Source organism: Anabas testudineus, chromosome 3 (genome assembly GCF_900324465.2).
Source record: "Anabas testudineus chromosome 3, fAnaTes1.2, whole genome shotgun sequence".
Classification (NCBI taxonomy): Eukaryota; Metazoa; Chordata; class Actinopteri; order Anabantiformes; family Anabantidae; genus Anabas; species Anabas testudineus.
In genome coordinates this window covers 12,497,777-12,510,506 of record NC_046612.1, presented here as the reverse complement: position 1 = coordinate 12,510,506, position 12,730 = coordinate 12,497,777, and the positions used below count along the sequence as shown (strand labels likewise).

Sequence of the window (12,730 nt, the reverse complement as noted above, 5' to 3'; positions counted from 1 at the left end):
ATTTAGTGGATTTGTGAATTTTGTGACTATTATCTTTTGTCAAGAGCCAGTCCCTCTACAATGTCCACATAAGCAATGTACTGTATAGTAGAGTATTACAACGTCATTGTTCACTACATCTCTAAGTACTACAAATGCAGTGATATTTGGCCTGGATATTTAATGGACACTACCCTACCTACATCATTAGTAAGTCTGAGTAATGTCAAATTAAGCCTATGTAAATAAAACAGATAATTGTCCAGGAAATTCACATCAAGCAAGTAGGTGTTTATTTTCAGTTGATCTGCTCATCAGAGAAAGTATAGGAAATATTTCCCACACTTTATAATGTTGGTGTAGAAAAAGTATGTGAATGAACCCTTGGAATTAATAACTGGTTGACCTTAGTATAGATAAGACATCTTTTTTGTCAAGCAACTTGCAGTGTTTTGATGTGCTCTAAACAAAACACTGGGGTTTCCTCAGTGTACATTTTGAATCATGTTGAGCCTCTACCCAGAAACCACAACCAGCAACTGTACACAATGTCCGTACCTGATTTTCCAGACATTGTAAAATTCAAATGTAAAAATGTCTTAAGAAAACACCAGATTAATAAATACAGTATATCTTTAGTAATTGTTCAAATGTCCTAATGTGAACAAAGTATAGCCTATATATATACATTAAAAATGATGTAATCAAAACATATTGTACACCCAATCATTGTTTGAATTTACAGAAATCTTATTATCACTAATAGAATCAGACACAGACCTCTATTTGTAGGTGACATAATTGTAGGTTATGACTAAGAGTTGTTTATTTTATATAACTTAACAATAGGAGGTTAATGATTCACAAATGGTGTCAAAAGATCTAATTATCACATTATTTCACCAAAAGACCAGGGCCCGTTATCATAAATAAACTATTCTGTGATCTACTGCTGGGACGCGCCTCATATCACCCTCTCGCGATATGTTGGCAACGAGAACACAAGCGGAAGTAAATAGTCGCCATGGCATATTAGCTTGTGAGAGGGGATAAAGCAGCAAGTTAAGCGTGAATGGTCCTTAAATTTTCTGATAAAAATCTTGTTCAGGCTTCAGGGTTAGTTACTTCAGCGTTAATAAATAATAGACTCACAGCTTTAGCATTAACATATTAAATCTATTGCGTGAGTCAAAGAATCGTGCGGCACGTTTAGGGCCTGGAAAGACGGTTGCTAGCCTAGCTAACGCAAGCAACGTTGACGCGGTTAAGCTCAGCTAACGTCGCGTTTAGCACCACAACTTAGCCAAAGACCACTGGAGTAGTTAGCTTGAGCAGCTAATGTTAACTTTCATTTTAAACAGATAGGTAACAACACCCCAGCTAACGTCAACTCTGGCCGTGGTGGAGGGGAAGTTCGGCTGGATCTAAAATGATCATTGAAAACCTTGATGCCTTGAAAACATGGCTGTCTGAAACCTTGGAGCCCATGTAAGTTAAGTTAATGTTAGCTGGTAGCCACACTGCTGTTCACAGCTGAACCATTTTGGCACTGTCTGCATTAGATAAATTAGTATCCAGATGAGCACAGTGTCACAGTTATTTTGTGAGAACATTACCTCTGATGGCCCACCTTTACAAGTCGTTATACATTATTTATTCCCATGTTCACTACTCTCACTGAGTTTCTTTCTTCTTAATTTCAGCTGTGATGCAGACCCTTCTGCTCTCGCCAAATATGTTGTTGCTTTGGTGAAGAAAGATAAAAGTGAAAAGGAACTTAAAGCTCTGTGTATAGACCAGTTGGATGTATTTCTCCAGAAAGGTAATATCCCCCAGCTCCAATTTGTGGGTCTGGGACATAACAACACAGGAACACCTGTTGTTTTAATTGTTCTTGTTCTTCAAAGATTCTTTTGACCATATGGATTGCGAAATTATTTTTTATTTTTCTTTTTGAGTTTTTTTTTCCACACATTTCTCCATAAGAACGAATTGTTGCATCTGTGACACAGATGCTGCGCAGTCCCTTGCATTATGAAGACTTTACTCTGCATTCAGATATTGTCTTTGATTTACAATGTTCCCTTCTTTCAGAGACACAGCCATTTGTGGATAAGCTTTTTGAAGCCATTAACAATAAAAGCTACCTCCCACAGTCAGAGCTGTCATCTTCATTGGGCAAAGTTGAGAAAGATGAGCAGAAAAAAGAAGAGGTAATCTTTTTAAATACACAATATTTGAAATGGCATCTATTATTTTGATTTAGTTTAGTTAGTTCTTTAATTCCATCACGTATAAACTGAACATCAAACAGACCTGTTATATCAGTTACTGTCTTAGATAAATAGCAATATATAAATTTGCTTATTTAAAATAACGTTTTTTTTTTCCAGATAAATCGGGAAGATGAACGAGATAAGAAATTTTCTCGGCGAGTGAATCACAGCCCTCCACAGTCAAGCTCTCGCTACAGTAGAGATAGCAGGTGTGTGTATCTGACTGTAGACACTTTGTAGACAATTTTTACTTGTATTTTATTTTTAATTTCTGATTATAACTATATTTTTTTCCTAATTTTAGAAGAGGAGATGACCGAAAGAGAGATGATCGCACCAGGAAGAGGGATTATGACCGCAACCCACCGAGGAGGGACTCTTATCGCGATCGCTACACTCGCAGGAGAGGCCGCAGTCGCAGTTACAGTCGTAGTCGTAGCCGCAGCCGGAGTTGGAGCAAGGACCGCATCCGAGACCGTGACAGAGAGAGAGACAGGGATAGAGATAGGGATCGAGATCGCAGCAGGAGCAGGTCTCTCAGCAGAACTCAGTCTACAAGCAGGAGTAGGGGTGAGAAACTGATTTATGCATCTAAAACAATCCAAGGGAGTTTATGATAGATCACCAACAGGGCCACTTTGTGCCCGTTAGGACATTGCCATGCTATGAAAAGACATGTAAACCTGCCTTTTAAAACAGCTCTTTTACATCTTTCACTGTGCTCAAAGTTCAAAGTTCATGTTGTGTACAGAAATGATGGCTGGATATCATGGAATAGATGTGTAAACTAGTGCTTTTATGACATATATGGTCATTATTTCACATTCACAGAACGAGATTCTGGGAAACTGAAGTATGATCATGACCGAATGGACAGGTCAGAGAGTGCGGATGGCTACACCCCAGCAACCCTGGTCTCCACTGAAACCACGTCACATTTTCCTGTGCCCTCACTGAGCAGCACCATCACAGTCATCGCACCCACACATCATCACAGCAACAACACCACCACTGAGAGCTGGTCAGACTTCCGCCCTGAGCACCCTCCTTTTAACAGGGGACCCCCGCCTCAACAGCGGAAGCGATGCCGTGACTATGATGGTAAGTTATAAAAGCTGATTCCCCATTTAAAGAGAGTATGTTGGCCATTTCTATTGTTGTAGTTCCATGTGTTAGATTTTTTTACACATTTTCTGTCTCTTACAGAAAAGGGCTTCTGCATGCGAGGGGACATGTGTCCTTTCGACCACGGAAGTGACCCAGTTGTAGTAGAAGATGTCAATTTGCCCGGTATGTTGCCCTTCCAACCTCCACCCATCCCAGGTGTGGACCCTCCACCTCCACCAGGCCTCCCACCACCGCCACCTCTCATGAACCCACCACCTGTGAACCTCCGGCCCCCAGTGCCCCCACCAGGCACCCTCCCGCCCAGCCTTCCACCTGTTGCAGGTAGGAATCAGTCATGTTACTCATTGCTGTAGCTCTAAGTAAATTGCTTTCCTTTGGTTTTTAGACATACTGTGGGATTAGATGCTGATTAAGTGAGGTCAGAGGATCACAGTATCTACCTGTGGCAAGAAATAGTATGTGAACCTCTTGGAATTTTGTGTTTTTTTTGCATTAATTTGTCATAAAACATCATTTGATCTTCATCCAAGTCAAGAGTATTAACAAATATGATGTATCTAAAATAATAACACAAAAAATTCCGCTCTTTCATGTCTTTATTGACAACAACCATAATAATCTTATAGTGCAAGTGAAAAATGTATGTGAATCCTTAATGACCAATTCCATAATACAAAATTAAAAAAAAAAGCTAACTGTAGTCAATTGCTAGCATACCTGCAGTCTTGTTCAGAAAATTAGTTTGGAGGTGTGGACTAGAGCTACATTGACTGAGAAAAAAACACTCTAATCTTTTGAGTTTGCTCCGCACAAGAAGAATGTGCTTATCTGAGCAATGCCTTGCCAAAGGGAGCTTTCAGAGGATCGATAATTGATGATTTACGTAAAGCTGGGAAAGGTTACAAAGTGATTTCAAATACTTTAGGAATTCACCAGTCTAACATTAAGCAAACAATCTACAAATGAAGACACTTTGGGGCTGTGGCTACTCTACCAAGAAGTGGGCGGCCAGTCAACATGACCCCAAGAGAACAACAATCAAAATGATGTAAAGAAGCAGCCCAGAATGACAGCCAAAGATTTTAAGACATCATTTGAACTGGATAACATCTGTGTTCATGAGTCTACAGTAGGTAAAACATTGAACAACCAGGGTGTCTATGGCAGGACACCATGAAGGAAGCTGCTGCTTACTAAAAAGAACATTGCTGCAAGCCTGATGTTTGTCAAAGAGCACATTGACACTGCACAGTGGTATTGGCAAAACAGACTGATGAAACTAAGATTGAATAATTTGGAAAGAACACACAGCACCCTGTCTGGTGTAAAAAGGGCACTGCAAATCATCATGAAAAACTCATCCCAATTGTAAAGTGTGGTCGAGGAAACATCATGATTTGAGCCTGTGTTAATGCATCATGGCCTGGCAAGTTTATTAAAAAATTCTTCGGGATAATGTGAGAATGTCTGTACATTAGTTCAGTTGGGTGATACGACAGGACAATGACCCAAAACACCAAAGCAAGTTTACAACAGAATGGCTTCAGAAAAACAAAATCTGCCTTTTGGAGTGGCCAAGTCAGAGCCCAGACCTCAACCCCAACAGAGATGCTATGGAACGACTTGAAGAGAGCCACACACGAGGCATCCAAAGAATCTTACAGAACTAAAGCAGTCCTCTTCCCAGGGTTCACATACTTTTTGAAAGATCAGGTTTTTTTGTGTTATTATTTTAGACACATCATTTTTGTCAAAACATGATCTGATCGTCTAAGTCAAGAGTATTATTTTGTTTTATTAATGCAGAAAACCACAACATTTCAATAGGTTCACATGGGTCGTGGTTGGGCATTCCAGTATGACAATGATCCAAAACACACAGCCAAGGCAACAAAAGATTGGCTCAAGAAGAAGCATATTAAGGTCATGGAGTGGCCTAGTCAGTCTCCAGACCTTGATCCCATAGAAAATCTGTGGAGGGAGCTGAAGGTTTGAGTTGCCAAACATCAGCCACGAAACATTAATGACTTGGAGAGCATCTGCAAAGAGGAGTCGGCCAAAATCCCCCCTAAATGTGTACAAAGCTTGTGGCCAACTACAAGAAACAGCTGACCTCTGTGATTGCCAACAAAGGTTTTGCCACCAAGTACTAAAGCACGTTTTTCAAAGGGGTCAAATACTTATTTCATTCATGAAAATGCAAATTAATTTATTTAATTTAACTTTTTTTGAAATGCATTTTTCTGGATTTTTTGTTATTGTGTCTCTCACTGTTCAAATAAACCTACCATTGAAATTATAGACTGATCATTTCTTTTTTAGTGGGCAAACTTACAAAATCAGCTGGGGTTCAAATATTTTTTTTCCCCTGACTGTATTGCCGATTGCATTAAACCTATGAGCACTCTGGAGTACAGCCATGCTTATAGAATTTTCAAAATTATGTCTGTCAACTGTTAAATATAAAGATAAATATTTATGTTTGACACTGTGGAGTTGACTGAACAAAAACAGCACATCTGAAAGGTTAACTTAATGGATCTATAAACAGAAGGCAGGTCAGGAGACATCTACCTGGAGAACTCTTACGATAATAACTAGTTAGACAAAGATCAGATTTACATACTTTGTGTTTTGCTTGAACTTCTCAGTCGTTGAGTTTTTCTTTTTCTTTTACTCTGACGAAGGTCCCCCTCCTCCTCTTCCTCCACTGCAACCATCGGGCATGGATGCTCCTCCTAATTCCATCACCAGCTCTGTTCCCACGATCGTCACCTCTGGGTTGCGCTCCTCACTTCCCCAGGGTCCAGCACCCCTTTTCACTTCCGGTAATTGCCGTGTGTTTTTTGTAGTTACAACATTTATATCGCGTTCATGAGTCGCTGTTCCTGTACCTTGGTGTTTTATCATTTAGTTTTTCGCTCACTAGACAACTATGAGACGGATGTCTACAATCCTGAGGCTCCAAGCATCACCAACACCCCCAGGCCAATTTACCGCCACCGGGGCAATGCCCAGAGACCCAACCTGATTGGCCTCACAATGGCGGAGGTAGATCAGCCAATCAGAGGTATTATTCACATGGCTTGTCTTAAAATGTACATATACTTTCCTATCATTAGCATAAATTTTCTTAGTATTTGTGTTTGAAAGTAAGCCCTGGAGCTTTGTTCTCCTTGTGAGCTCTGTGCTGTGTCATCCCTAGTACTGACCTCTCAATGTTTGTCCCTCACCAGAAAAAATTCCCAACAACAGTGTGAGGATTGTTATGGAATCTGATTCAAGGAAGAGGCCAGCTTTATCCAGTGATGGAGGCCTTCCCCCAAAAGAAACCTTGGTTTGATAAGTAAGAAACCTTTCTCTTATCATGTAAAAATAAGTCACATGCTGCCATCAGCCAGAGTGATCCTTTTCCATCCTGACTACATTTTTAATCATTCATTTTCTCTACTCAGACCAAACTTTAACAAACCCAACCACCAGGGCTTTCACAAAAGACCTCCATTCTTTCCTAACACCAAGCTGCTGGTTCGGCAAATTCCCTCCGAGCTCAACAACATCAGCAAACTCAACGAACATTTCAGCAAGTTTGGCACCATCGTCAACCTGCAGGTCAGTCCATGCCCTAGATAATCGGTTATACAGCTCAATAGGTAGCTGATATGTGAAAAACATACATTTGGGAATGTAGCATGAGTAAAAAAACAACCACAAAATCACATGGTATTTTGTTGATATACAGTGTTCATACAGGCTTTTTGTTACCCCAACAAGATTCTTACTGTGTATGAAAACGGCTTTTGACATTTAACTGGTGGATGTCTGCTTGGATTTGTATTTCAATTCGGCCTAATCCTTTAGCCCCTCCTTAACCATACTGTGACAGGCAAGACTTCAAGGTCTCCATTTACACCCACATCTGTGATAGCAGCTGCTCTGAGTATTTTAAAAAAAAAAAACAGAGCACTTACTGTACTCAGTTTAAACCAGCTGTTGGTCATGTTGGCATTAGGAAGCGTAAGAGCTGAAGAAAAAGTTGTATTTGACCAAAAGAGGCCTCTGACAGAATTTGAGGGTATTGTTTAAATTTAATGTACAAAAATGAATCTAAACTCTGACATATGTAAAATAATTGCTAAAAATGTAAAAATGAATTATCTTCCTAAGGCCTTTGTGCACTGGTTTTGAAGTATTGCACAGTGAGTTGTAAACACATTTATTGTTGCGGTAGGAATGGTTAATAAGTCCATCTGATAACCTGACAGTGTTGAGGTGAAGTTTAGATAAATCGTCCTGTGTTACTGGCAGGAGTTACAGTATGTGTATCATTGTTTCCTTTAACCAGTTTACGGTACCATTTGTCTTCTGACAGGTGGCCTATCAAAATGACCCAGAGGGGGCACTGATCCAGTTTGCCTCTCCAGACGAGGCCAGGCGCGCTATGCAAAGCACAGAGGCTGTTCTCAACAACCGCTTTATCAAGGTGCACTGGTTTCGTGATGATGGGGGTGATGTACATAGCCTGGGACAGTCTCACACACAGCAGCAGCTTCAGCCGCAGCCACCCATGGTAAAAACAAATTTTTTTTTATTGTAATTTACTGCATGTTGTTATTGTAAAATGTTTTGTCTCAACACAAGCTACAATGTAAAGGTGTCTCTGCAAAGTTCCAGTTTTATCACCACATTTATCCTGTTGATATTTGTGGTGCAGCCCCAGTAAAGATTGATAAACTATATTAGAACTTTGTAGATAATAGATGCACCTTAAAGTTGAAACTTTATGCCTATATAAAAAAGATCTTCGTTAACTTTTAAATAATCTCTGATGTTCAGCAGCCCCCAGCCACTTCGCTGAAACAGTCTGTCAAAGATCGTCTCGGACCTCTACTCCCTGCTAACTCTGAACCCGCGCAAGATTCCAGTGTTGCCTCTCAGGTGAGTGTGGATAATGGTGAGGATCTGCCTTTTGACATCTACTTGTCAGAATCTGCAGATGGTGTGTATAAACATTATGCATTTTGCCCCATTGGTGCAGAATCCTTCTAAAGTGTCAGTGAAGGACCGTTTGGGTTTCTCTGCCAAACCAGCAGCTCCTTTTGAAAAAGTAAGTGTTCAGCAATGTTTGTTTTTTTTTTTAAAAACTGGTTTCAGTTTTTTTTTCTTTTAAATTTTATTAATTGTGTTGTAACCTTTCTCATCCTTTCAGGTGTTTTCTACTTCTGTTGGCCTTACAAAGACTGTATATAATCCTGCTGCTCTGAAGGCAGTCCAGAAAACAACAGAGGAAGCCCTAATAAAATAATATAGAAGAATAGAGTATAGTATACACAAAAGGGCAAATGAGGTTCTGAGGATAGGTGCTGAAAAGATATAAGATATAGAGATCTTTATATCGACTAAGGTATATAAATAAATAAATATATATATATATATATATATATATATATATATCATGGGAAGCAATTAACTGGGACTCTGATCCTCAGAACCTAATTTGCCATATTTCCTTTCACAGGAAGCCCTAAGACTACAGCAGGATGTAAGAAAGAAGAAGCAAGAAATACTGGAGAAGCACATTGAGACACAGAAGGTAAAATAATCTGATGTAGTCTCCAATCAGACATACATACATTTAAACTGACCTGACTGTAATTTCTGAACTGGTTGGCTGTTCAGAGAAAAAAAAATGGTCACCACATTTGTAAATATTGCAATTTGACCTGTGGACTCTTGAAAGCAGTTCTTACCCAAGTTAAACTTGTGGTTTTCTGTTTTTTATGCACTTTCCCTCATAGCTCCTGATATCCAAAATGGAGAAAAACAAAACGATGAAGGCAGAGGATAAAGCCAAGATCATGGAAACTTTGGACACATTAACCAAGAGCATCACCAAACTACAAGAAGAGATAAAGGGAATCTCAGGCAGCAGCAACCCACTACGCACTGCCAAGAGCAAGGCTGAGGTCCTGACCTCCATACAACACACACACACACACACACAAAAGTTAACTGAGAAAGGTTGTACGTCACTTTTGCTCTGTATTATTTTTTCTTTCAGTTATTGTTTATAACCAATGTTATAGCTGTAGGCTTGTAACCGTTACTTGGCATTGTTATTCCTTTGACATTACAGACTTCGTTCATCTAAAGGTACTAACTCAAATACTTTTATACTTTTAGTTCCCTTTGACTCATTACTTATCTTTCCTGATGTGACTTAATATGTTCAGGCTCAAAAAGAACTGCTGGATACAGAGCTGGACTTGTACAAGAAGACTCAAGCTGGAGAAGACACTGCTTTGTTGAAGATCAAGTATACCCAGCTGCAAATTGAGGTAATGAGTCAGTTTTGAACTTTCCCTTAAGTTTGAAACAATGTGCTGAAATTCTACTTAAACAGCTACCACTTGGCTTTACACACTATTCTGTTTTTTATCCAGGCGGCTAAAAGAGGACTCTTGTCATCTGGACGAGGCCGTGGGGTCCACACTCGAGGCCGCGGTGTTCTCAGGGCTCGAGGAAGGGGCTCCAGAGGCCGGGGAAGAGGTGTGCCACTGCATGCAGTAGTGGATCATCGACCACGAGCGCTGGAGATTTCTGGTTTCACCGATGCAGATCATGTAGACTTGCTGCCACACTTTGCTGTAAGTCAGCCTACAATTTCTTTATTGATGTAATGCATTACAAGATTTACAGTTGTCATTTGTATATTATTTACACTCAGGCAAGAGCAAAAAAAGCAACAGAGCCCTCTGGTGGTCTCAACTGCACAATGCACCTGACCACCAGTTGTACAACTACATCAATAACATGGTGTTGGTGTCGTAATTCATTAGGCTCTAAGGTCAAGTTATTCACTCCTCAGCAAGACATGATAACTTGCACTAGTACCAGGAAAAGCGTAAACCACAAAAACCAAACATGTTACTGTGTTTTATATGAGGTGTACTGTTTCGTGTACAATAATTACCCTAATTGAGTGTGTATGTAAAGTGACCAAAAGTTGTGTGTTGCCGATTTTTGAAGCAATTTGGAGAGATTGAAGATTGCCAGATTGATGAAAACAACCTGTCTGCAGTCATCACTTACAAGACGAGAGGAGAGGCAGAGCAGGTGACAGATTTCTTCATTTCCTGACATTCAAACTGAAATGTGACTGTAGCTTCCATTTTTTTAAACACTGCTTTATGCAATATGCTGTTTAGGCCAGAGCACCGAGAGTGTTGCTAATTCTGTTATTGTTACTTGACACACTTGTGTTTCTTCTGCCGGCTGCAGGCGGCTATTCATGGCGTGAGATTCAACAACAAGACTCTACTCCTGGCCTGGCATAAGCCTGTCGCTACTCTGAATACTGCAGATGTTGACGAGGCAGAACCAGAGGAAGAGGAGGTTTGGGAAGATTTCTCACTTTGCGTATATCTCTAATTATCGTTCTGATGGGGACTGTTGCTCCTGTGCCAGATTTTCTGTAAAGATAAGAAGCCTTGAGGACAGGGATCAGACAGGATTGGTCTTATTTCTTCCTGTACTACCAGTCATGCTTGTGTAGAAATCCACTACAGTGTCTTTACTATGGTGAGGATCAGATATCTGTCAGCTCAGATATCTTATCAGTAAGGCTTATTTCTTGTGTTTGCATTTAGAGAACTCAAGAGGGAGCCATAACACATTGCAACAAAGATTGTCTCTATTTGGCTTTTGCTTGGCCACTGGTCTGTGTGCAGAATTATACAGTCAAGCTAAGAATTTAGTCCTTCTTAAGATCTTTTAAAAATGTGGAGCAAGCTGAGTGCTGCTAATGCTCAAAATAAAAGATGTAGCTCTCTGTTCACTATAGAGACCGCCAATCTTTTTCCTCTTTCTTAACAGTACCCGGAAGAATCGCTGAGTGACGATGCATTGCTGCAGGATGATGATGAAGAAGAAGATGACAACGAGCCTCGCTCCTGGCGCAGATGAAGTCAGACTTTTCCCTGGTTGCACTGGTGTGGAAGACGAGCAACAATCCAGCAACTTTATAGATTTTCAGTGCCTGTTTATAAATTAACAAGGCACTTTTCATTTTGGCTAGACCTTTTTTCCCTTCTCAAAAATGTAACTGGCATAAGAACCATGTGTGAGTTTAATTTTAATGTGTATACCAGATGCAACAATGGTGATTTTTTTAATGCTCTTAATGTAGAAATAGTTCTGTATTATTTGTTGTTTTGGTTACAAAACACACATAGTTTGTGAGAAAGCTGATCACTTAAAAGGACACATTGTTTGATTCGGTTTGAGAAAACAAAACCTGTGTTTTAATGTAACTGAATGACGGACTGTAGCTTTTGCAAAATAGTATTAGTTTGACTGGTTTAACACTGTAAATATTTTATGTCTCGGTTTAAATGATTTGTATGAAAGCTTGGCTTCTCAGTTTACTTTGAATTGTACAAAAAAATAAAGATTTGAAATGGTCAAACATCCTGCCAAAAAAAAAAAAAAAAAGAAGAACCAAAAAAAAAACAAAAAACAAAAAAAAAGCTGTGGCAGTGAAAAAAATAATGCTCCTAGAGGAGCTGGAGAAAAGACCATTTCAAAAAAACAAAAAACTTCCTCTTCCCCTAAAGAGCAAACTTCCTACAAAATTCCTACTTCTATTGTTTCTTTATCGGACCACTAAGGTAATGTAAAGATAATGCACTGCTAAGGTAAGAACACTGCACTATATTCATAGTATATTTTTGCTAAATTTGTAATTATTGCCTAACAAAAACTGTATTTTCATAGCTTAAGTGGGACGTTGTGACCTAAATACATTGTGTTGTTTGTGTTGCAGGAGCTGTCAGCAGAATCCATTCACATCTTTTTTTTTTTTCTCCAAGAGGCTTCAACATTGAATTTATATTGTTGTATTTATTGTACACATCTGTTTGTGCTGTGAAACTAAGTGCTTTTCCATTAAAAATACAATCATTAACAAAAGAATTGTAGATGGTTGTTATTATTTTGAATAATTGTTGCGATTTCTTCGACTGTCCTGTATGTGTTGGTAATTAAAATGCACCAAAATGTGTATTTTAAGCTATTTAGCATTGCATTGTGCAGACTGTTGGAACATCAAATACCCTCATCCATTTACATGAAAGGTCACTGAATGGTTGGGTATGAAATTTTAAGTGGCCAAGTATTATACACAGATCAGCCACAACAGCTGGTGGTGTTAATATTGTGGCTGATGGGTGTAACTTTCTTTCCTATATCCCTCTTGGAACGTTTTAATACCAAACCCCCCCTGAAAAAAAACAAACTTATACATGTTGATAATGTGAACGCTCACATGTTGCCTGTGTTTCTCTCTA

At 39.4% G+C, this 12,730-nt stretch overlaps 1 protein-coding gene across 1 annotated transcript; it reads left to right on the top strand.

Annotated features, from left to right (window-relative positions):
- The first annotated feature begins 990 nt into the window (after positions 1-990).
- On the top strand, positions 991-11,911 carry rbm26 (RNA binding motif protein 26). The gene is given in 23 exon segments (XM_026378554.1): positions 991-1,467; positions 1,683-1,801; positions 2,074-2,192; positions 2,373-2,464; positions 2,560-2,825; positions 3,087-3,356; positions 3,462-3,704; positions 6,071-6,211; positions 6,313-6,453; positions 6,620-6,702; positions 6,704-6,729; positions 6,839-6,995; positions 7,756-7,953; positions 8,220-8,321; positions 8,422-8,490; positions 8,593-8,685; positions 8,896-8,976; positions 9,182-9,349; positions 9,617-9,721; positions 9,827-10,030; positions 10,413-10,499; positions 10,665-10,778; positions 11,259-11,911. Coding segments are annotated over 23 exon segments (3,027 nt in total). The 5' UTR covers positions 991-1,408; the 3' UTR covers positions 11,349-11,911.
- The last annotated feature ends 819 nt before the right edge of the window (positions 11,912-12,730 follow it).